At 42.3% G+C, this 23339-nt stretch overlaps 1 protein-coding gene across 4 annotated transcripts in view; it reads right to left on the bottom strand.

The window, feature by feature from the left end:
• The window catches only part of LRP4 (LDL receptor related protein 4), a 164193-nt gene extending 146255 nt beyond the window's left edge, over window positions 1-17938 (bottom strand). Inside the window, exon 1 of one of the 4 annotated variants that reach the window (XM_073604324.1) lies at window positions 17210-17938. In XM_073604324.1, the coding sequence (XP_073460425.1) occupies window positions 17210-17297 (88 nt within the window). In that variant the 5' untranslated portion in view covers window positions 17298-17938. Of the gene's footprint in view, window positions 1-6964; window positions 7118-17209 lie in introns of those variants that run through there. The other 3 variants (XM_073604323.1, XM_073604322.1, XM_073604325.1) reach the window with 3 other exon arrangements.
• Window positions 17939-23339: the final 5401 nt, after the last annotated feature.

Here is a 23339-nt window from a genome sequence, read left to right on the forward strand (position 1 = left end):
TTTTTTATAAATGGCTTGTGATCCATGGAGATTTTCACAGACTATCATAAAAAGGCAAACTTTCCAGCATAATTAAAGGGTCCTTGTCGGCACATAAAACAGAGTTTCCTCTTAAAGGAGACGGCAAAAGCTGGCTGTACATGGATTGAAACTTGGTCAGTACAGTAGGGACTGGACACATTTTAACCAGTGTGTGGGCTTCCCTGCTCAATAGTTTAATCAACCTTTGTTGAATGGACAAGTTGAAAAAAAAAAAATGTAATCGATTAGCAGCTGCAGTCACTGGGGACACAGATGACAATACGGCTTAATGTACACGGGACGTTTTTTTACAACCTCTCCTGAATGATTTAACTTGACCGATAATAACACATGTTTAAAAATGTCCGTTTTGCCGCGTTTACGTTTAGAAGCGTTTGAAAAAAAACAAAAAAAAAACTTTTTTTCTTAAAATAGGCAAAAATGAAAAAACGCCTGTAAACGAAACGCGGTTAAAACGCGAGTTACCACGCTTGGCGTTTGAACTCATTTTTTTGCCTTCAAAGAATAGCCTCTAAACTCAACTGCCTAAAAAACGACATTAAACGAATCTGTGTACATGTACACATAAGAGAACATTGGATGAGTTCAGGGGCAGCTGAAAAAAGCATCCAACTGCCTCTGAACAGCTGTTTACCAGCAGCAGAGTACATGAGGCCGAAAAATAATTCTTTCATCCACCTTGCTTGTGCGGATGAAGAGATCTGTTCGTTTCCACTGTTTAAAATGGTTCTAAAGCGAAAACATTTACCTCAATGCATTTCCTGCATGAAGATAAAAAAAAATGTCACAGTAGTAGTAGGTCACCCGTCCCCCCACAATACATACCCACTCACTCGATCCAGGGGTGTGCGGCTCTCTCCACTCCCTTCTCACAGGACCCAGAGGCAGCAGCAGGAGCCATTGGCTCCTAGTTACTCCTGTCAATCAAATCCTATGAGCAGAGAACAGGGTCTGGGCCTAGTCATGTTGTATATGGGTCTATGGATACACACAGCAGGGCTCAGGAGCATGCCCACATGGATGAATCTCCCCAGCAAGGACACCAACCGTAAACAGTTTTTGGCTTTACATGTACTTGGTGCTTAGCCCCTCAGTCTCAAACCTGCATTTAAAGCAGGTTTCCATGCTTAAAAAGAGAAGTATGTTTTTTTGTTTTGTTTTTTTTTTTTTTTTTTACCATCATACTTACCTAGGTGGATGCTGCATCTGTCCCGGCCACCTTTGCACTGAGAACCGAGCCATCGAATACCGCCGATGGCTCGGTTCTCTCAGCTCCCCAAACGGAGAGCTGCTGACAAAAAAATTAAAATAAAACCACCACCACACACATCACACACACCCCACAACACACCCCCAGTAAATACAGAAGCAAAAAGGATACATTTTCAACCCACAGCCACCTTCCTGTCCTGTAACCCCGGAAAAAGAAAACTGCCATTTTTTTTTTGTTGGCATTTGTCTCCAATGACAACGAACATTAAAGCGGAGTTCCCACTGATATTTTTTTTTTTAGTATATATATATATATATATATATATATATATATATATATATATATATATATATATATATATATATATATATATATATATATATTTTGTTAAGAAGGCAAAATTTAAAGAACTCATGTTTTTATGCTGAATTGGCCCTGGATTGAGGATTTCGTAGAGGAATATATTTTATATTCTTCTTTCCAGGCAGTTTCCATGGTGCTTGTGGGCATGTGAAGCCCACAAGCAATATCTTCTGGGCTCTGGTGCAGCTGAGCGACCAGCATGCCCCGCCCATTCTCGCGCATGCGCCGTATGTACGGCGCAGCGCCGTACACTTCAGACGTTGCCATCACAACGGGCAGCGGCGGAAGTGCCCGCCCCCCGTTGTGATGGCAATGAAGCCCTCAGCGCTGCCCAGTGACTCCTAGGAAATGATGACAGACATCTCCCAGGAGCACTAGCGAGCACGGGTGCCGAGGGAAGTGATGTCAGGCGCCTTGGAGAGGAAGAGGCAGATTACAAGAGACCCCCTAGCAACAGACCTGAAAGGGTGAGTAAAAAAATGTATATTAATATATATATATATATATATATATATATTTTTTTTTTTTTTTTTTTTTCTTTCCACAGGTTGTTCCTTGTATTTAATGCTGCTGAATACTGAAAAAAAAAAAAAAACACAACACACACACACACACACACACACACACTTTATGACTGGAACTCTGCTTTAAGCAATATAGGCTGCTCAGCAAAAGTTACATGAAATGTAAATCACAGGTACTGGCTTGTAATGCATCACTGAAAGCTCCTGATCAGACACACATTTGTATAGGACTGCACAGAGTGCCACATGCAAAATGCAACGCAAGGTAGTGGAAACTACATCTAGGGATTTTGCTGAAAAACTTGCCTATGGTGACGCTGGGGACTTTTAAACGCATAGCTGCCTTTTTCTCATAATATGCATCATGACCCCCCCCCCCATGGGTATACTTGTCCTTTAAATCTCATCCCTGATTTTCCACTTTGTCAGTCAGCTTTCTATAGCTCTCTCGTCAGAATATGGCTGTCAATCGAACAAACTCAACCATCTGAGCTCTTGTAAACCCTTTAAGTTTTTGCTATGCGACAGTTTTCGCAGACGGGGACTGCGCCCTCATGTCACACAGAGAAAAGACTGTGGTCCTTTAACCCGTTGTTCCTCAAGCTGGATTTACAGCATACCTCCCCTCGGGCAATGAATGGATTAAAAACAGCCTCGGCTCTCCTAAAAACAGCACAGCATCACCAGTTCCCAACCCTCGGGGCATCCAGATTTGAGGAATAACCAATTAGTACACATGAGAATGTGCCTGGTTTGCATATGAATGGAATATATTGGTTCGGGGTATTCCCAAATGCTAGCTTTGCCAAGCTTCCCCAGGGATCGTACTGAACTTTGCGGCCAAATCTGGTCAATTAGAGAGGTTTTCACAGCTCACCAAGACTAAAGCGCCTTCCAAATCTTCACATCAATTATAAAACAGGGTAATTAGCCAGCTCACATGGATCATGGACATTTAATGTGGTTATCTATACACCCATCACATTAACAAACTCTTAGCTCTTTCTTCCATTGGTAATCTGTTCTGCGTATAAAGAAGTGTTGACGTGAAAACTCCAGCACTAAAAAACAGATAATTTTGACAATGCTGCTTTGCAAAGATTTTTTGCAAAATGTAGTACAGATTCTGTGCTACTTCTGTTATGGAGATGCTGAGAAAAATTTGTACCGCAGAAGATAAATTTTTTGAAAACGCGTGCCAAATTGGTGCACTGACACTAACCATATGGTCTTGCTCACATAGGCTTCAACCTATACAAGAGCAATAGGGTACATCAAATGTTTGCAAAAAAGAAAAACAGCTTTGTTGAAGCCTTTGAAGCACCATTCAGCTCCAATATGGGTAAAAGACATCCTTGCTGGGTTGTCCTTCAGACTGTAAAGGTGTGTTGTGACCCCATTCAATTCTGTTGGGAGAGCAAAACTCTGCAGGACCACTGGAGGCCACCAAGAATATGGTTCCCCATACAGGCTGAACAGGACCCAGTGAGAATATTTTGTCACAGACACTAATATATAGATAGATCTGTCTAGAGTATTAGACCAGCTGGGAGATGTGGGGGGCTTGTATTTATAGACAACAGTATATGCCGCCCCTAATCTTTCTGAGTACAGCCCACCTGGTCTAAGGCTTACCATACAGTAAACAATTTTGCTTGTACAATTTTCCCTTCGATTTACCAATCCATATGATGTCAAACTCAACTCACTTTCAATTTGTATGCAATCAGACAGGCGCTTGCATTACATAGTTCAAGGTAAATCCAAGACAACTGTATAATCTATGGCCAGCTTAATACTCCCATTCGGCCATGATCCAATGATCTTCTCTGTGCCACTCTATACCATGTTTGCTCACAAAACATCACCACTGGATCCTCTTCAGCCCGCACATACACTAGATTACCAAAAGTATTGGCACGTCTGCCTCTACATGCAAATTAACTTTAATGGCATCCCAGTCTTAGTCCATAGGGTTCAATATTGAGTTGGCCCACCCTTTGCAGCTATAACAGCTTCAACTCTTCTGAGACTGAGATGGGCCTTCTAGTCCACATCAGTGCCTGACCTTACAAATGCTTTTCTGGAAGAATGGTCAAACATTCCCATAGACACACTCCTAAACCTTGTGTACAGCCTTTCCAGAAGAGTTGAAGCTGTTATAGCTGCAAAGGGTGGGCCAACTCAATATTGAAACCTACGGACTAAGACTGTGATGCCATTAAAGTTCATGTGCGTAAAAAGGCAGGCGTTCCGATACTTTTGGCAATATAGTGTATGTGCAGCAGTTTTATTCTTTCCTATGGAAAAAACAAAACCAGCAGTCCAGCAGAGTTTTGCTCTCCCCACAGGAGTAGGCAGTGCTGTAATTTTCTGTAAAATTCAATGCAATATGGCAACCCAGAGGCACACTGTATGCTGTTGGTGCACAGAACACCCCCAGAAAGGTCATTTCTTGTTTGTCTCACTGATCTTCCCAGAAGTCTTTGCATACTGTACAATAGATCTTTCTTGCAGTCTACTCAGCGAAATAAAACAAACAGATTTCTCCCTCCACACAAATAGTGTGGATGGATGAATCTCCCCCATCAGCCTATTGTATTCGGACAGCCATTAGCATCAGTGTACCTTAGCCTGACACAGTAATCAACGTCTGTCAAGCTAGCAGGACCAACCACTATTGGAATTTTGGCTCAATCCTCTGAACCTGCCAAAATTCTAACAGTATGAGCCCAGCTTTAAACAGCTGGAGAGAGAAGGAGCACCAGCCTTGCACATTACCCAAGTAGGTTTTTTAATTATAAGTAAATAGAAATATACTCACAAACAAATCAATGATAAAAGCATACGAGGGTCCATAGAAACCACAAAGCAACCAGGTCACGAGACCATTCCAAGCAAGCCGGAGAACTTTCCAGATGGCTGACGCGTTTCGAGGGGAGAGCCCCAAAACAGATGTCCCCATTTGAAGATTTCCCCTCATCTCCTGTTTCTGTGATGACCTGGATTTGCCTATCATTTTCTGTACGGGAGACTATGGTCACGAGCACAAATGGTGAGGATGGATCTCCCCAACAAAGGACACCAACAGCAAACTATTAAAAAAAAAAAAAAGTTTTTGGCTTTACATGTACTTGGCGCTCATCCCCACATAGTCTCAAACCTGCATTTAAAAGCAGGTTTCCATGCTTAAATGCCTTTATTTTTTCACATGCCCTCTTGTAACTCTCACTAAATTGAGTTTTAGCTTCCCTTTATCTCTCCAGTTATCGTTAGGAGTTTTCATCATGTATATTTCATGGTCAAGCAAAGGTGTTCGGCTTTGCTGTAGAGCTACAGACTCTAAAGCAGATCTATACGATAACCTAAAAGAAGTTGAGCTGTTGCCTACAGCCATCACAGATGGTTTAATTTCTTTAATGCAATCCAGCTGCTATGGAAAAAGGCTCCCATACTACCAGATACAGGACAGCATCACTGGTAGAGAAATGGTCCAGAAGTCATTCAAACTTGAACAAACCCCTAAAAATACAATTAGCCACTATAATAAAAAGGTCAATGCTAAAAATATGGTCGGCAATTGTGTTACCATAAAAAAAAAAAAAAAAAAAAAAAAAAAAAAAAAACACACACACACACACAATTAACCATTAGCAGCTTTGCTAATATAGTAATAACACAGCATTTCAAGAAGCAATTCTCAACCAGGGTTCTGTGGAACCCTAGTGCTCCTCCAGAAGGTGGCTAGGGGGTTCCTTGAACTGTGGCAAAATTACCTCCAGTTTGATGGTGCCTGCATAATTCCATGCCAATGCCTGACCAGTTGTATATATTTTTATCTAAAATAGAAAATAAATAAAGGGAAGAAGGGGAGGAAGAGAAGATTACCAAACTCTGTGCCAGAGAAATAAATACTACCTATGAGAAAAAATAAAGTCAACTGCTGCCACCTTAATACTTATATATGAGATTTTATTTTTTAACTCCCAAATTGAGAAGGCACTGTAAACAAAATAAATAAATTAAAAAAAAAACAAACAAACAAACCCCTTTAACTACCATATAATATATTAAACACCAGATGTCAACACACGTGAAATTGTGAAAATGCGTATCAAATATTCCAAAATAAAACATCCACAAAAATAACATTTTTCTTCTGAACATCCACCAAGTGCACCTTCCGACTACCATGTGAATAAAGTGAACACACCACTCCCCTCAGGCTAGGCACTCACCAAACTCATATGCTCCCCATATTACTGATCGGCACAAAGCACTTTTCTAAACGTAGGATCCCTCACCACTCTTCTCATACACCAGGCTTCATTTTCTTCTTCTCATAACACTCTAAAAACATGAGAGGAAAAGAAAGAACTCCCATAGCGTATTGCTGTATAAACACTATATTTAAAACCAATAAAAAAACTACTTACAAGCAACATTTAAAAGGAAAAAAAAAAAAAAAACCCCACACAACCCATCCAAAAGTGCCCCACTTCAATAATCCAAAGTGCTGTAAGAAACACTATACAGCAGTGATGGCAAACTTTTTTGAGTGCCCAAACCGCAACGCAAAACCAACTCATTTCTTTCAAAGTGCCAACACAGAATTAAACCTGCCAGCGTCTCTGTACAGAGGAAGGGACTGATAATCCCTCTGAATGAGCCCTAAGGGACCTAAAAGAATGCAGAATGCACTGTGCAACATACACTGACCTACCTGACCATTACACTCACCTACCTGACACATGCTTCCTGCACTACTAACATCCCCCCCACACAAAACAATGTAGATCGGAGGATCCATCCTCCTCCTTACCTTTCCATGGCCTCATCGTCCAGCTCTCCCAGGGCAGTATTGTAGGAATCCCCACCATCCAGCTGCTCCTCGATATCCCCGCCACCAGGATGTCAGCCTTACCAGAGGTGTAGGGGTCTGAGGGAGGCAATAAGCTGCAGAACAGTCGGGACGGTGGAGGAAACATTTTACACCCCTCCTAAACAGCGCGCATGGAACAAGATGACTGGCTGCCCACCCCCCTGCCGACATCACTGGCACTGATGCAAGGAAGGGAGCCAGCTCCTCCCTGCCTGCACTGTCAGTGCAAGTGACTGCCTGGCTGGGAGATTCCCCTGCCGTGCCGACAGAGAGGGCTTGACGTGCCAGCTGTGGCACGCGTGCCACAGGTTCACCATCACTGCTATACAAGCTGAGCAAATGGCACTTCACCCCGCTCCTCTAACACATCACATCCAGTGCATCACTTCTGGATCGGCGTCTGATGTCACTTCCGACTGCTGTGTAACCACGTCCAACGCGTTTCATTCGTCGTCACAGGGGGTGCTATATTGTGTATATTTGTATCTGTCTGTAAAAGGTGGTATTCTGTTGATGACCAGGCTGCTTAATGCAGTACAGAAACATGGGGTCACCAACTTGTTTGTGTGGTTTAGCTGTCGACTGAAGTTTAGCTTTAACAGGAAACATTTTATTTAAAAAAAGCTAAATATTTTCAAGCAATTATAAAGACCACAAACAATCCAATGGGCACATGTCTAAATTCTACCAGAACTCTGGTGCTGTCCAATCAGCTACCCCTCCAAAAAAAATTAAGTTAAAAAAAAAAAAAGTTTATATCCATCATTATGTCCTGCACCTCTTCTCTTTTCAATAGGCAATGCAGCTAATATCTAGAGTCTTTTTGCTTGCACATAGTTGGATGATAGAAGTCAGTTGAGCTTCACCTCAGCACCAAGCTTCGGGTATAATACCCTTCCAAAGTGCAACTTCCCTTGTGAAGTGAACATTCTATTTGCCTTTAGTCAATCCACCCCAATGTGTCCTTTTTACGCCTGGGTGATGTGGGAGGTGCCACTCTGATCAATGTCACCAATTCCACAGACTATAGCTGTCCATTTCATATGATCTGTGAATACAAGCTAGTGAATTTCCAAGGTTGTCAAAGGGCAGTCAATTCAACATGCAGCAAACATCCTGCTGGCCATTTCCTTATCAGTGTGCAGCTTATTGACCTGACAACAAGCATTCATTAAGCGTTTTCTTCATCGACTCACAGCAAGGCCTTCATGATCAATCCACAATGCTCTAAAAATTAAAGTGAGTCTGTTACAAATACAATTGTAGCCATTCTATAATGTGAATTTGTACCCAACCTGTAGGTCCTCCAAGAAGACATGACCACAATGATTGGCACATAGTTTAGGAAAGGTACACAAACTTACTGGACACCATGTCTAGCCTTGAAGGGGGGGGTTCTCCTTTATAGACACAAAAAAATCAAAAATGTATTTGGTTTAAAGAAGGGGGTCTCTACTCAGACACAGCTAGCTGCTTGAATTCTCCACTTAAATGAAGTCCAATGGGCTCTCTTGCCATTACCTGCAATAATTAAGGACTTTTTTTTTTCAAACATTTGGCTTTTTAGGCTGGAGTTGCTCTTTAACATAAATGGTATAAGAACAGGTTCTAAATCAGGGACCCAGTACAAGCATGCAAGTCAGGAGTCCTAACCTCACCCAGACTTCTCATACTACATGCTCGGTTTTCAGTCGTTGACTCAAATTAGCGAAGCAAGAGACAGCCAGACAATTCTGATCTCAGTACGGCAACAATGGTGTCCTCCATATTTTTCTCTGTACAGATTTCCTTTAAATGCATAATGACGTCAGGACTGAAGAAGAACAGCTGCTAAGTGACCATGCAAGGGAAAAGATAATCTGCTCATAATACATACAGTATCAGTCTTCAGCTGCATTAGATACAATATTAACATCAGAAGACTGAATAATGTACTGAAGAGAGCGCAAACCAAGAACACACTACAAAGTCACAATTTTAATATACAATTGACACCTAGTAACCACTGGAGGAAATCAAAGTTTAGTCCTAACAAACAAGTATCAAAGCTCAATTCTAATCTAGCACTGGATACAACAGCAGGGACAGTTCATGGGATATGGTCCTTACAACAAAGGCTTCTAATAGAAAATACCCAACCACAACAGATAATGTAAGGTCACAGAGTCCTCTTCCACAACATACAGTCCTTATTCTTTCTAGTGGAGAGTGCACAGGGCTGGCGCAAGGATTTTTGACACCCTAGGCCAGAGATATGCAATTAGCGGACCCCCAGCTGTTGCAGAACTACAAGTCCCATGAGGCATAGCAAGACTCTGACAGCCACAAGCATGACACCCAAAGGCAGAGGCATGATGGGACTTGTAGTTTTGCAGCAGCTGGAGGTCCGCCCCCCTTGGTCCCACCCCTGACTTCACCCCCTTTGCCCTGCCCATGTATACCCCACCTTTTTAATGAAGTGACCATCAAATGCAGCCTCACCAGCGCCCATCAAATGCAGCCTCACCAGCGCCCATCAAATGCAGCCTACCGGGGGGGGGGGGCGACTGGGTGCCCTAGGCAGCAGTGCACCATAGGCGGCTGCCTAGAGGTAGCACCGGCCCTGAGTGCACAGACCAGCCATCCTCTAACAGGGTTCCTCCTGGAGGTTGCTAGGGGTTCCCTGAGCTTTGGTCAAATTACCTCCCATCTGATGGTGCCTGAAAAGTTTTAGGTCCAAGATCACTTAGGTTGAGAAAGGTTGGCATGGATGTACAGTCTTAAAGTGGAACAACTTTAAGACTGAACAGGCCGTCAGAACTGCCTGTCCATCTACTTGATAGTTTTGATTGGCCTTGAGCTTACATGGGTTTGAGTCCATTCTAAAAGTGTCAGCAATGAAATACTCAGTACTGTTTTCTCAGCCCCACTTCATTCATTATGTATGGCTGGGTCACATCAGGGTATTGTACCTATGGCTATGATTGGTTCCATTATATGTCTGTTAGTGAATATGGTGACCATTTGAAGATTTTTAGCCAATAGAATAGGATGAGTACCTCTACATCAGTTTGTAATCAGGTTGGATCAGGTGATCGGGTCCAACCAATGAGAAAGTCTAAATGTATTTTGCTGTTATTGGTTGATACAAATTTTTTAGTTATAAATATAAGGCAACTTGGATAGGATGCTTTATGCCCCAGTAGAAGACCTATGGGTTGAAACGCGTCGGGCGCCTACAGCATCCTCCTTGTTGCCCATTTTTGCTTTTTAATTGTGATCACATCTTTTAACAGTTATCAGGCTTTTTTAGCAATAAAAAAAACAATTTTTTCATCGACACTATGTGGAGGCATCTGTTCCTTTTTCCACATGCTACTTGAATGAGAATCCAGTTCCCACTCCAGTTCCAGTGGAGAGGTTCCGTTCCCTTCGTTTCATACTTTAGCCATTTATCGCGAGGACCTACCCGGTGACCCCTGGAGATCCATGCAGAGTCTGACCTGGAGGGTTCGGTGAGCCTGGGACAATCCTTTCCAACGACCCGGTGGGGCACCCTGCCTAAGTGATTCCCTGTCGCTGACATGGGAGTCCAGTATATCTGGTAAGAGTTTTTTTTACAGCCGATGGATATGTTCTCGGGGATTTAACCATCTGCCTATGTCTGAGCTTCCACTGCCTTTTTCACTTACCCATCTTCTATCAGTGGGACAATTTTCAATCATACACGGTTTTTTGATTGATTTCACTTATCCACTTCACGAGGAGAGACTTCAGAGTTATCTATTGTATGGAGTGTGTTACTATTTATGAACAATCTTTGTAGATGTTTACATTTTATGTGTTTATGCGCTACATTTTTCTTTCACATTTTAAAATGAGTTCCCTGAGATCAGAAAATTACGTCAAGGGTTACTGAAGGTTGAGAAAGGTTGGCATGGATGTACAGTCTTAAAGTGGAACAACACTGTATATGAGCACTGCAAACCAAAAACACCATTTCATTTATTTTGAATATTTGTTTTTGAATATTCAAAGCAAACTCATCCAGGGATGAGTCTCCATGCTTTATTTTGCTGCAAAATCACTCTGAAAAACACCCCCTAACATTTATGGCTTTGGCCATCTTGAGTAAGGGCAAATGGTTCATGTAGCAATTACCTCCCGAAATCCATCTGGCCTTAGCTCAGGCCTGTATACAGGAGGGTGTGCTTAGTTGAGAAAACCCCTCCTCCCCTCCTGAAGACTCCTGGGATGTACGACATTGTTGGCCTAGGCATGGAAACTAGGAAGTCGCTAAAGAAATGTTAAAAAAAATAAATAAATAATAAAAAATATAAAAGGATTGAAAACAAATAAATAGGCTATGCTTTACTATCTATTAATGTTAGCAGCATAATGATTAAAAATAGGCAATGTTGATTGAGAGTCAAGTTCTTACATTATCTGTTGAGGTTAAAGCAGGTCATACAGTCCTCACCCACTGCATGGACAGTTCATGGCACACAGTCAGTCATTCTTTGTAGTGGATAGTACAAGAATGTACATTTCTAACCACAATAGATAATGTAAAGTCATAAAGTACTCATCCACAACAGAGACTGATGGCACACAGCCCTTTCCATGCTTACACCAGAGGATCTTTTTGGTGGCTAGAACATAGACGTACAGTCCTAACCACAACAGATAACACAAGGTCATACAGTCCTCATTCACAGCAAGGACAGTTCAGGGCATACAGTCCTTTCCATGCTTATACCAGAGAATCATTTTAGTGGCTTGAGCACGGACATACGGTCCTAACCGCAGCAGATAACACAAGGTCATACTGTCCTCTAGCTTAGTGAATGCTACAAGGTTTACAACATGTAAGTGGATGCAACAGGGACAAAGTCATGGTATAAAGAACATAAAGGCCGCATTACACACAAAGCAACAAGTACGATCCTACAAAACACACCGAGCAGACTATCACATTACATATACAGCACTGTAAGAAAAAAAAAATGCCATCTATCAGTCAATAACATGGAGCCGTCATTAATAATGTGCAGTAAGGACTGAAATACGCCAGTTTTCTTCTCATCACTCAGTGCTTAATATTAACCCCTTGCTGACAAATGTCACAGCATTGCCAATGCAGTTAATCTCAAACTGCAGAGCAAATTAAAAAAAAAAAAAAAAAAAAAAAAAAAAAGGAAGGAGGTCTGTGCAGTTTAGGCATGGGGACGGCTGCAAGAGGCCATATCCTATACCAACGCGATCATCACCTGCGATCAGATGAGGATTGGTCCATGCAGGGCTCAGGGTGATCATCAGCTGAATCACATGGCACATTACAATGACGCTCGAGAAGGGTCATCTGCCAAAAAGCCAGTCATTCTTGGCGGCTACCGAGACCTTAGATCTGCTTTTGTATCTACACACGTTTGCATATTGCATAAATTTAAGCAAATTTGAGTAAGAAAAGTTAAGGGCTGATTTACAGCTATGTGCTGTATGTAAGGAGCAGGGCCCTCTGATTCCTACTGTATCAAAGTGTATTGTATTTGTACTGTCTACCCTCAAGTTGTAAAGCGCTATGTAAACTGTTGGCGCTATATAAATCCTGTATAATAATAATAATAATAATAACAATGTAACGCACATTACATACATTGATGGGGGGTCATGCTATACATTTTGACTAGCACCCCAACACATTAAGGCATTGCAATGCATGACAAAGTTCTAGTGTATAGCAGCAAATATTTTGGAACGTTTTAGTGCATCCAGCGTCTATTGATTTTAATGGGTGGCCTTAAACATAATTAAGTCATCAAATAAATGTAAATGGGTTCTCAAGATTCTGTTTGCGCATTTAATATTTATTTTAGTGGGCCTTTAACACACAGAAAGCAACAAGTCCTAATACAATAGAGAGAGCTGCACTGCATAGTTGTGAGCCAGGCATGAATGGCATTTTAAAATGTGAAGGAGTCCTTTTCCTATAAAAAGCCTAGGATTCCTACACACTGACGCTTGTATAAAACATTCTAAAATAAAAGCGGTTTTGCGAATGTGACTTATCAGTAAAGTGACCTGTATGATCTTATTTAAAAAGGGGAAAGATTTATACGCAAGGTTCACGTCATACCTATAGTATGATGGCACTTAACAGAATCATAAATAAATATACTACTACATGTAGAAGAATCTGCATAACTAGGAAAAGGGAATTCCAGAATGTGCAATAAGACATAGCTGACAACTGTTCTGGATTTCCGTGGAATACAGGTTTTCAATGTTTGTATCTCAGAGGGTCCTTGTCTTCTTGGGTTGCCAATCATATGAGGATAACAACATCTACATGACGCAAGAAGATGGTATACTAGACTGCAGCCGCAGATACCAGGGACAGTCCTGGGATCTGAAGATTTGTACCTAGAAATATCCCTGTAGCAATGTTTGCTGATTTACTATTGGTCAAATGTAAATGTGCAAAATTGTGTTATTGACCAGTTCAATAGGCAAGACTGGGACCACAGTCCCCTCTGACGACATGAAGATAAGCAGAGATAGACAAGCTCAACAGTGACAAAAGTCTCTTAAGACAGTCAACATAGCTGCCAACAGTTTTTTTTTTTTTTTTTTTTTTTTTTAGGTATTTACACTATTTACGTGTTGCAACATGCTAAACAGATGTGTCCAGCTTCCCCATGATAAAAATACTGTCCATTCCTATCTCATTGCCATTGAAAAATACACTAAAACGCAGAAAAAAAAAAAAAAAAAAAAGGCGTGTTGTATCGGGAAGACCATAGAGGTCAATGGTAATGCATGTTTGTTTAGATAAGTTGGCAACAGGTATTAATAAGTCCTTTCCATTGGCTGCTAACCCTATGCACTGTAAATCTTAACTTTAAAAATGTACTGGCAACGCATGTCAAAACAGTACGAAAAGACAATATACTAATAGCTCTAAATGGGTCCTTAATATTTTCTAGGGACTCAAGGTCACCGAATCAACATCTTTTTAAAATTCTGTCCAAAAGGACCGCAGGTATCAAGTAGACTTTTATTTACTGTCAAGCCTTATTCAATGGTTCATAACTCCATCCAGTCCTTCAAATCCTAAATTTCAAAAAACGCAATAGAAACATATGTCAGTATGTCAACGCTCAAAGGAAATGCACATTGATGCCTGACAACCCACCTGTAATGCTACAGAATTTTCAACATCACTGAGCCAACAACATCCTAAACGCTGTCTGAGAGGGACACATTTTCATTGACTGATAAATACAAGACGATCAACACCTGAATGACCGCAACATACAGGGATATGTAATGTAATACTGACACATAATCACACACATTGGTTGGACTTGAGGGACTTGTGTCTTTTTTCAACCTCACCTACTATGTAACTATGTAACTATGTAACTATGTAACAGAATAAAATGGTAAATCAAGGTAAGGTTGGGTCAGTGCTGTCTTTAAGGAAGACTTCCATTTCTTAACAAGTGTTAGCCATTGGCTGTTAACTCCATCCACTCCAAATTCTAATTTCAAGGGTCAATAACGCTTGACACCTCAACGCACTTGCACAGATCTAAATTGACATAGGGACGCAAGGTCACCGACCCAACATCTTCATAGGCTGTCCAAGAGGGCCACCTATTTCCACTGGACCATAAATACATGATGGTCAAAAGTAAGCTGACCATCGACAGAGGAAAATGGTCAATCATGGTAAGGTTGGTCAGTACTGTATTTCAGGAAGACTTCCCATTTATTAACAAGTGTTGGTCAATGGCTGTTAACTCCATCTACTCCAAATCCTAGTTTCAAGCATCAATAATGTCAATAAGGCCATCTATTTCAAATTTGACTTAAAATACAAGACGGTCAACAGCAAGCTGACCATAGACCGAATAAAATGGTCACCTATGGTACAGTTGGATCAGTGCCATCAATCAGTAATGGCATCCACCCAAAACCCTAATTTTAATAACAATGCACATCCACGCACATAGTGCGTAGATGAGATGCATTTTCTAGCATTAGGCAGGTGGGTTGTCTTGCACCAACTGTTGCAAGACAACCCCCTGCCTAATTCCACATCTATGTACTCACATAAACAGGCCCAGGGATGCAACGTCACTGAGCCAACATCTTTAAGTGTCGTTAAATGAGAGGGCCTCATGTTTCTATTGGACCTTAAATACATGACAAACAAACAGCAAAATGGTTATCGAAAGAATAAAAAGGTTAATCATGATATGGTTGGGTCAGTGCTGTCAATCAGGAGGGATTCCATTTAATAATAAATGCTGGTCCATGGCTGTTAAAGCCATCCATTCCAAATCATAATTTCAAGCATCATCAAGAGGGCCACCTATTTCCATTCAACTTTAAATATGAGACGGTTAACAGCAATGTGACCATGGACAGGCGCTAAATGGAAAGAATAAAAACAAAAGATCAATCATGGTATGACTGGGTCAGCGCTGTCAATCAGGAAGACTTCCAAAAATCTACATGGGGTCAACCCTGGTGGCTAGGGACTGTCCCTGGAAGGGAAGGCCAGTTGGCATGGATGAGTTATGAACTTTAAATACAAGACGGTCAACAGCCAGCTAAACATGAACAGGTGCTGAGTGGACAGAATAAAATGGTCAATCACAGTATGGTTGGGACAGCACCATTGACCTCTAAGGCTCACCAAATAAAAAAAGAAAGCCAGGAAGACCTCCAAAAAAAAAAACTGCATATGGTCAATCCTAGTGGCCAGGGACCGACCTTGGAAGGGAAGGCCAGTTGGCATGGATGCGTCACAAGCTTTAAATACAAGACGGTCAACAGCCAGTTAACCATGGACAGGCGCTGATGGGACAAAATAAAATGGTCAGTGGTGGCACAGTTTAAGTCAGCGCTGTCAATCAGGAAGACTTCCAAAAATATGCATGGGATCAATTCTGGTGGCCAGGTGGAAGGGAAGGCCAGTTGGCATGGATGAGTCATTGGCTTTAAATACAAGATGGACAACAGCCAGTTAACTATGGGCAGGTGATGAATGGAGAGAATAAAATAGTCAATCACAGTATAGTCAGGTCAGCTCCGTTGACCTTCAAGGTCAACTAAATAAATCAGGAAGATTTCTAAAAATCTGCACAGGGTCAATCTTGGTGGCCAGGGACTGACTCTGGAAGAAGCCAGTTGGCATGGATCAGTCATGGATTTTAAATACAAGATGGTCAACCGCCAGTTGAGAGGGCCACCTATTTCCATTGCACTTCAAAGGCGAGATGGTTAACCATAATTGGACCATGGACAGGCACTGAATGGACAGAATAAAAAAAATAGTCAGTTATGGTGTGGTTAGGTCAGCGCTGTCAATCAGGAAGTCTTCCAAAAATCTGCATGGTGTCAATCCTGGTGGCAAGAGACTGTCCCTGGAAGGGAAGGCTAGTTGTCATGGACTTTAAATACAAGACAGTGTACAGCCTATTAACCATGAACAGGCACTGAACGGACAGTATAAAAATGGTCAGTCGTGGTATGGCTTTGGGCAGCACTGTCAATCAGGAAGACTTCCCATGCTAATTTTTGGGTCAATTCTGGTGGCCAGGTAGAAGGGAAGGCCAGTTGGCATGAACTTTAAATACAAGACAATCAATAGCCAGTTAACCATTGACAGTCGAAGAATGGACGGAAAAAAAAAAAAAAAAAAACAAAAAAAAAAAAAAAAAAGGTCAGTTGTGGTACAGTTGGGTCAGCGCGGTAGATCACGAACCAAAAAATGTCTACGGACCTATCCTAGTGGTCAGGTGGGTGCATGGGAAGGCCAGTTGCCATGGACTTTAACACAAGACAGTCAACCACCAGTTAACCATGCACAGGTGCTGAATGGACGGAATAATATGGTCAGTCATGGCACGATTGGGTCAGCGCTGTCGATCAGGAAGACGTTCAAGGCCAACCAAAAAATCTGGTAACCAGGTAGAAGGAAAAGGCAGTTGGCATGGATGAGTCATGGACTTTAAATACAAGACAGTCAACAGCCAGTTAACCATGTACAGACACAGAATAAAACAGTCGGTCGTGGTACGGTTGGGTCAGCGCAGTCGATCAGGAACCACATTTGTATGGAGCCATCCTGGTGGCCAGGTGGGTGGAAGGGAAGGCCAGTTGGCATGGATGAGTCATGGAGCTTGCACTCACCTGGCAGACACAGGAGGAGCAGTAGTGTCAGACAGGAGCACTGCGGCAGCCTCATCCCCCCAGACTCAGCTCTCCACCGAGGTCTCATCAACACTGCGATCCCCTCCAAAGCAGGTGGATCCCCCAGATCAGGATCTTCTCATTCCGATCCTCAGTGTCCGATCAGGATCTTCTCATTCCGATCCTCAGTGTCCGATCAGGATCTTCTCATTGCAATACACAGGAGTCCCGGTGCCCTCCGCCGTGTGCTCATGCAGCAAGCCCGGTGTGTGTCCCCGGCGCCCGTCCTCTGTTGTCCTCCGCTCCCAGGCTCGGTGTGGGTGTGGGCTCGGTGTCGGTGTGGGCTCGGTGTCTCCTCTCCCTCTTCTCTGATTTACAGTCTTCTCCCCCTGTCCGCCTTCCCTATCATTACTCGGCTCTGCACACCCCTCCGCGCCGCACTTTATTCTGCTCTTTCTCCCCTCTCTGCCTCCCAAGCCTCTTGTGGAATAATCCAACTGAGGCAGCCGCAAGGGGGGGGGACGCCCCCGGACGATTTCCCTCCCTGACCCCACACACAGCAGTCCCTCCACAGGCAGGCTTCCAGAGGGGCGGGGGTGACACCCAGGGCCGGGGAAGGGGGAAGTGGGGTCACCCTGGAAGTCCTGATTGTTTTTCAGCCTGCAATCAGGAAGGGAGCACACCTTCCCGCGGAGTCCCGCAGCCGCCTGTTGGATCCTTTTACAAACTTGTAAAGACTAGGTGAATGGGACACAATAGTATGTCATAATGAAAACAACATGCTGGGGGAGGAGGCAGCATCAAAGCCTGTCCTGCACTATGGAATCATATCAGAGGCTGAGGAGCTGTCAGTGTTTGTTTATACACAAACTCTGCATGCCAGATGTGCATACAAAGGGGAAGCACATGGCATAACCACCACCAACATGGGGGGCACACGGCATAACCACCACCAACATGGGGGGCACACGGCATAACCACCACCAACATGGGGGGCACACGGCATAACCACCACCAACATGGGGGGCACACGGCATAACCACCACCAACATGGGGGGGCACACGGCATAACCACCACCAACATGGGGGGCACACGCCATAACCACCACCAACATGGGGGGCACACGCCATAACCACCACCAACATGGGGGGCACATGGCATAACCACCACCAACATGGGGGGCACACGGGATAACCACCACCAACATGGGGGGCACATGGCATAACCTCCACCAACATGGGGGGCACATGGCATAACCAACATGGGGGGCACATGGCATAACCGCCACCAACATGGGGGGCACATGCCATAACCGCCACCAACATGGGCACATGCCATAACCGCCACCAACATGGGGGGCACATGGCATAACCAACATGGGGAGCACATGGCATAACCACCACCAACATGAGGGGGGGACATAGCATAACCAACACCAACATGGGGGCACATGGCATAACCACCATCAACATGGGGGGGGGGCACATGGCATAACTACCACCAACATGAGGAGCACATGGCATAACCACCACCAACATGGGGGGCACATGGCATAGCCACTACTAACATGGGGGGCACATGGCATAGCCACCACCAACATGGGGAGCACATGGCATAACCACCACCAACATGGGGGGCACATGGCATAACCACCACCAACATGAGGGGCACATGGCATAACCAACATGGGGAGCACATGGCATAACCAACATGGGGAGCACATGGCATAACCACCACCAACATGGGGAGCAAGCATTAACCACCACCAACATGAGGGGGGGACATAGCATAACCAACACCAACATGGGGGCACATGGCATAACCAACATGGGGGGCACATGGCATAACCACCACCAACATGGGGGGGCACATGGCATAACCACCACCAACATGGGGGGCACATGGCATAACCACCAATAACATGGGGAGCACATGGCATAACCACCACCAACATGGGGGGGCACATGGCATACCCACCGCCAACATGGGGGCACACGGCATAACCACCACCAACATGGGGGCACATGGCATAACCACCACCAACATGGGGGGCACATGGCATGGCCAACATGGGGGGCACATGGCATAACCACCACCAACATGGGGAGCACATGGCATAACCACTAACAACATGGGAGGCACATGGCATAACCAACACCAACATGGGGAGCACATGGCATAACCACCACCAACATGGGGAGCATATGGCATAACCACCACCAGTATGGTGCAACCACCATCAACATGGGGAGCACATGGTGCAACCACCACCAACATGGGGAGCACATGGTGCAACCACCATCAACATGGGGAGCACATGGTGCAACCACCACCAACATGGGGAGCACATGCCATAATCACCACCAACATGGGGAGCACATTGCATAACCACAACCAACGTGGGGAGCACATGGCATAACCCCCACCAACATGGGGGGCACATGGTGCAACCACCAACATGGGGGGCACATGACATAACCACCACCAACATAGGGGGCACATGGCATAACCACCACCTACATAGGGGGCACATGGTGCAACTACCACCAACATAGGGAGCACATGGCACAACCACCACCAACACCTTTTTGTACTTTTTGAGTGACTCTTCCATCCCTTGTCCAGAGGTTTATAAAGCCAAAAAACAATCTTCTCTAGCTTTATAAACTGGAAAAAGGGGTGGAAATGTCACCCAAAGAGATTTATTTTTACCCTATTTCTACACTCTTGAGGGACTTTTCCATTCCTGGTCTAGTTTTTATCAAGCCAGAGTTATTATTTATATATTTTACGTGTGTGTGTAAAATAAAATAAAAAAAACACCTGGCTTTATAAACAACGGGAAAATAGATGAACAAAGTAACCAATAAGGCTGTGAATTGGATGCGGGTTTCCGTTTGGCTCTCAATGGAGCTGGTTCTGGTTCACACAGGTCCGGGGCAGTCCGGATTGCAGAAGGGTCTTGTGCGTCTCTGAGTCCGGGTCAGGTGCGAATTTAGGCAAACATTTGGACCAGAATCGTACCTGAATCGGTGTACAGAAACACTCCAGACCCCATGCTGCGACCCGCGGCCACACATATGTGAACACAGCCTAAGTGTAAAAGGAGGATAAATATAAATATATATATATATATATATATATATACGTAAAATATATAAATAATAACTCTGGCCTGATAAAAACTGGACCAGGAATGGAAAAGTCCCTCAAAAGTGTAGAAATAGGGTAAAAATAAATCTCTTTGGGTGACATTTCCACCTCTTTTCCAGTTTCTAAAGCCATTTTGGTGATGGTTGCACCATGTGCCCCCCATGTTGGTGGTGGTGGTTGCCCCAGGTTGGCTTCATTGAGAGCCAAACAGATACCTGCATCCAATTCACAGCCTTATTGGTTACTTTGTTCAACTATTTTCCCGTTGTTTTTAAAGACAGGCTTTTTTTGTTTTTTTTATCTTGTTTACCCTCTTTTTGCACTTTTGGGTGATTTTTCCATCTATTTTCCAGTTGCTTGTAAAGCCAGAGTTCTTTTTTTTATTGTTTTTATTCTCATTTTGCACTTTTGGGTGATTTTTCCATCTATTTTCCCATTGTTTATAAAGCTAGTTTTTTTTACATTTTTGTTTACCCTCTTTTTGCTCTTTTGGGTGCTTTTTCCATCTAGTTTCCACTTGTTTATAAAGCCAGTTGTTTTATTTATTTTTTTACCCTCTTATAACTTTTGGGTAACTTTTTTGTCTGTTTTCCAGTTGCTTATAAAGCAGTAATTCTTTAAAATAATTTTATATAATTTTTTTTGCACTTTTGGGTGATTTTTCCATATCTAGTCCAGTTTTTGCTAAGCAAGAGCTCTGTAAAAAAAAAAAAAAATTTTTTTAATGCCCTTTTTTTGCACTTTCAGATTACTTTTTCTATCTATTTTTCAGTTCTTTATAAAATCAGTGTTTTTTTCCCTCTTGTTATTTTATGTCCCTTTTTTGCACTTTTGGATGATTTTTCCATATCTAGTCCAGTTTTCGCTAAGCAAGAGTTCTGTAAAAAAATATTTTTTTTAATGCCCTTTTTTTCTGCACTTTCAGATTACTTTTTCCATCTATTTTTCAGTTCTTTATAAAATCAGAGTTTGTTTTTCTTTTTGTTATTCTATGTCCCTTTTTCGTACTTTTGGGTGACTTTTCTATCTCTAGTTCAGTTATTTATAAGGCAACATTTCTTTAAAAAAAAACATTTTTTAACCCTGTTTTTGCATCTTCAGATTACTTTTCCATCAATTTTTGAGTTGTTTATAAAGCCAGAGTTCTTTTTTTTTTTTTACACTGCTTTTGCATTTTTTTTTGGGTGGCTTTCCATATCTGTTCCTACTGTTTAGAAAGCAAGATTGCGCATAAAAAAATTACTTTCTTAGCATCTTTCAGATGTATTTTCAGTTTATCAATTTTCTAGTTCTAAATGAATCAAATTTGTGCCGCGCTTCATACTGTTACTAAATTCTATTTCTGTGCAATAGATTATATATACTGTAAGTACAATGTATACATATTATGGATCAACAAAATTCTTACTGTGCAATAATACAATCAAGTGAATAGTGCATACTAAATAATAAAGTTTATTAGCTTATAATGCCGGAGTTCTTTTTTAATAACCTTTTATCCACTTTTGGGTGGCCCTCTCACTTTTCCAGGTGTTTAAAATGCAAAGGCTCTTTTTTTAAAATAATTTTTCATCTTTCAAGTTTAAATAAATAAATACATTCTAACCCTACCATCTGAATGTTGCAGCTGAAATGGAGACTCATCAGACCAGGCAACGTTTTTCCAATCTTTTATTGTCCAATTTTGTTGAGCCTGTGTGAATTGTAGCCTCAGTTTCCTGTTCTTTGCTGACAGGAGTGGCACCAGGTGTGGTCTTCTGCTGCTGTAGCCCATCTGCTTCAAGGTTCGATCTGTTATGCATTCAGAGATGGTATTCTGCATACCATGGTTGTAACGAGTGGGTATTTGAGTTACTGTTGCCTTTCTATCATCTCAAACCAGTCTGCCCATTCTCCTCTGACCACTGACAACAAGGCATTTTCATCCACACAACTTCCGCTCACTGGATATTTTCTTTTTTCGGACCATTCTCTGTAAACCCGAGAGATGGTTGTACATTAAAACCCAGTAGATCAGCAGTTTTTGAAATACTCAGAACAGCCCATAATTAGTGGCTATTTTTAGCACTGATCGCTGTATAAATGTCAATGGTCCCAAAATAGTGTCAAAAGTGTCCAATTTGTCCGCCGCAATGTCGTAGTCCCAATAAAAATCACTGATCACCGCCATTACCAAAAATATTTAGAAGAATACATATCGGCCTAAACTGAGGAGGAAATTCATTTTTTTATATATTTTTGGGGATATTTTTTATAGCAAACAGTAAAAAATATTGCTTTTTTTTCAAAATTGTCAGTCTTTTTTTGTTTATAGCGCAAAAAATAAAAACCGCAGAGGTGATAAAATACCACCAAAAGAAAGCTCTATTTGTGGGAAAAAAAAGGGCGTCTGTTTTGTTTGGGTACAACGTCGCACGACTGCCCAATTGTCAGTTAGATCAACGCAGTACCGAATTGCAAAAAATGCTGTGGTCATTATGGGGGTAAAACCTTCCGGGGCTGAAGTGGTTAAATCCCCATTCTTCCCCATTCTGATGTTCTGTTTGAATTTCATCAAGTCGTCTTCACCACGTCTAGATGGCTAAATGCATTGAGTTGCTGCCATGTGAGTGGCTGATTAGCAATTTGTTTTACCAACCAAGCAATTGAACAAGTGTACCTAATAAAGTGGCCGGTGAGTGTATATATATATATATATATATATATATATATATATATATATATATATATATATATATATATATATATATATATATATAAATAATGGATTAAATTCATTATTTTCCTCAAAATTCTACAAACAACACCCCATAATGACAATATGAAAGAAATTTGTTTGAAATAGTTGAAAACTTATTAAAATTGAAAAACACAAAAATCACATGTACATACGTTTTCGCAGCCTTTGTCATGACTCCCAAAATTGAGTTCAGGTGCCTCCTGTTTCCACTGGTCATCCTTGAGATGTTTCTACAA

This window comes from Aquarana catesbeiana, linkage group LG11 (assembly GCF_042186555.1).
Source record: "Aquarana catesbeiana isolate 2022-GZ linkage group LG11, ASM4218655v1, whole genome shotgun sequence".
Classification (NCBI taxonomy): Eukaryota; Metazoa; Chordata; class Amphibia; order Anura; family Ranidae; genus Aquarana; species Aquarana catesbeiana.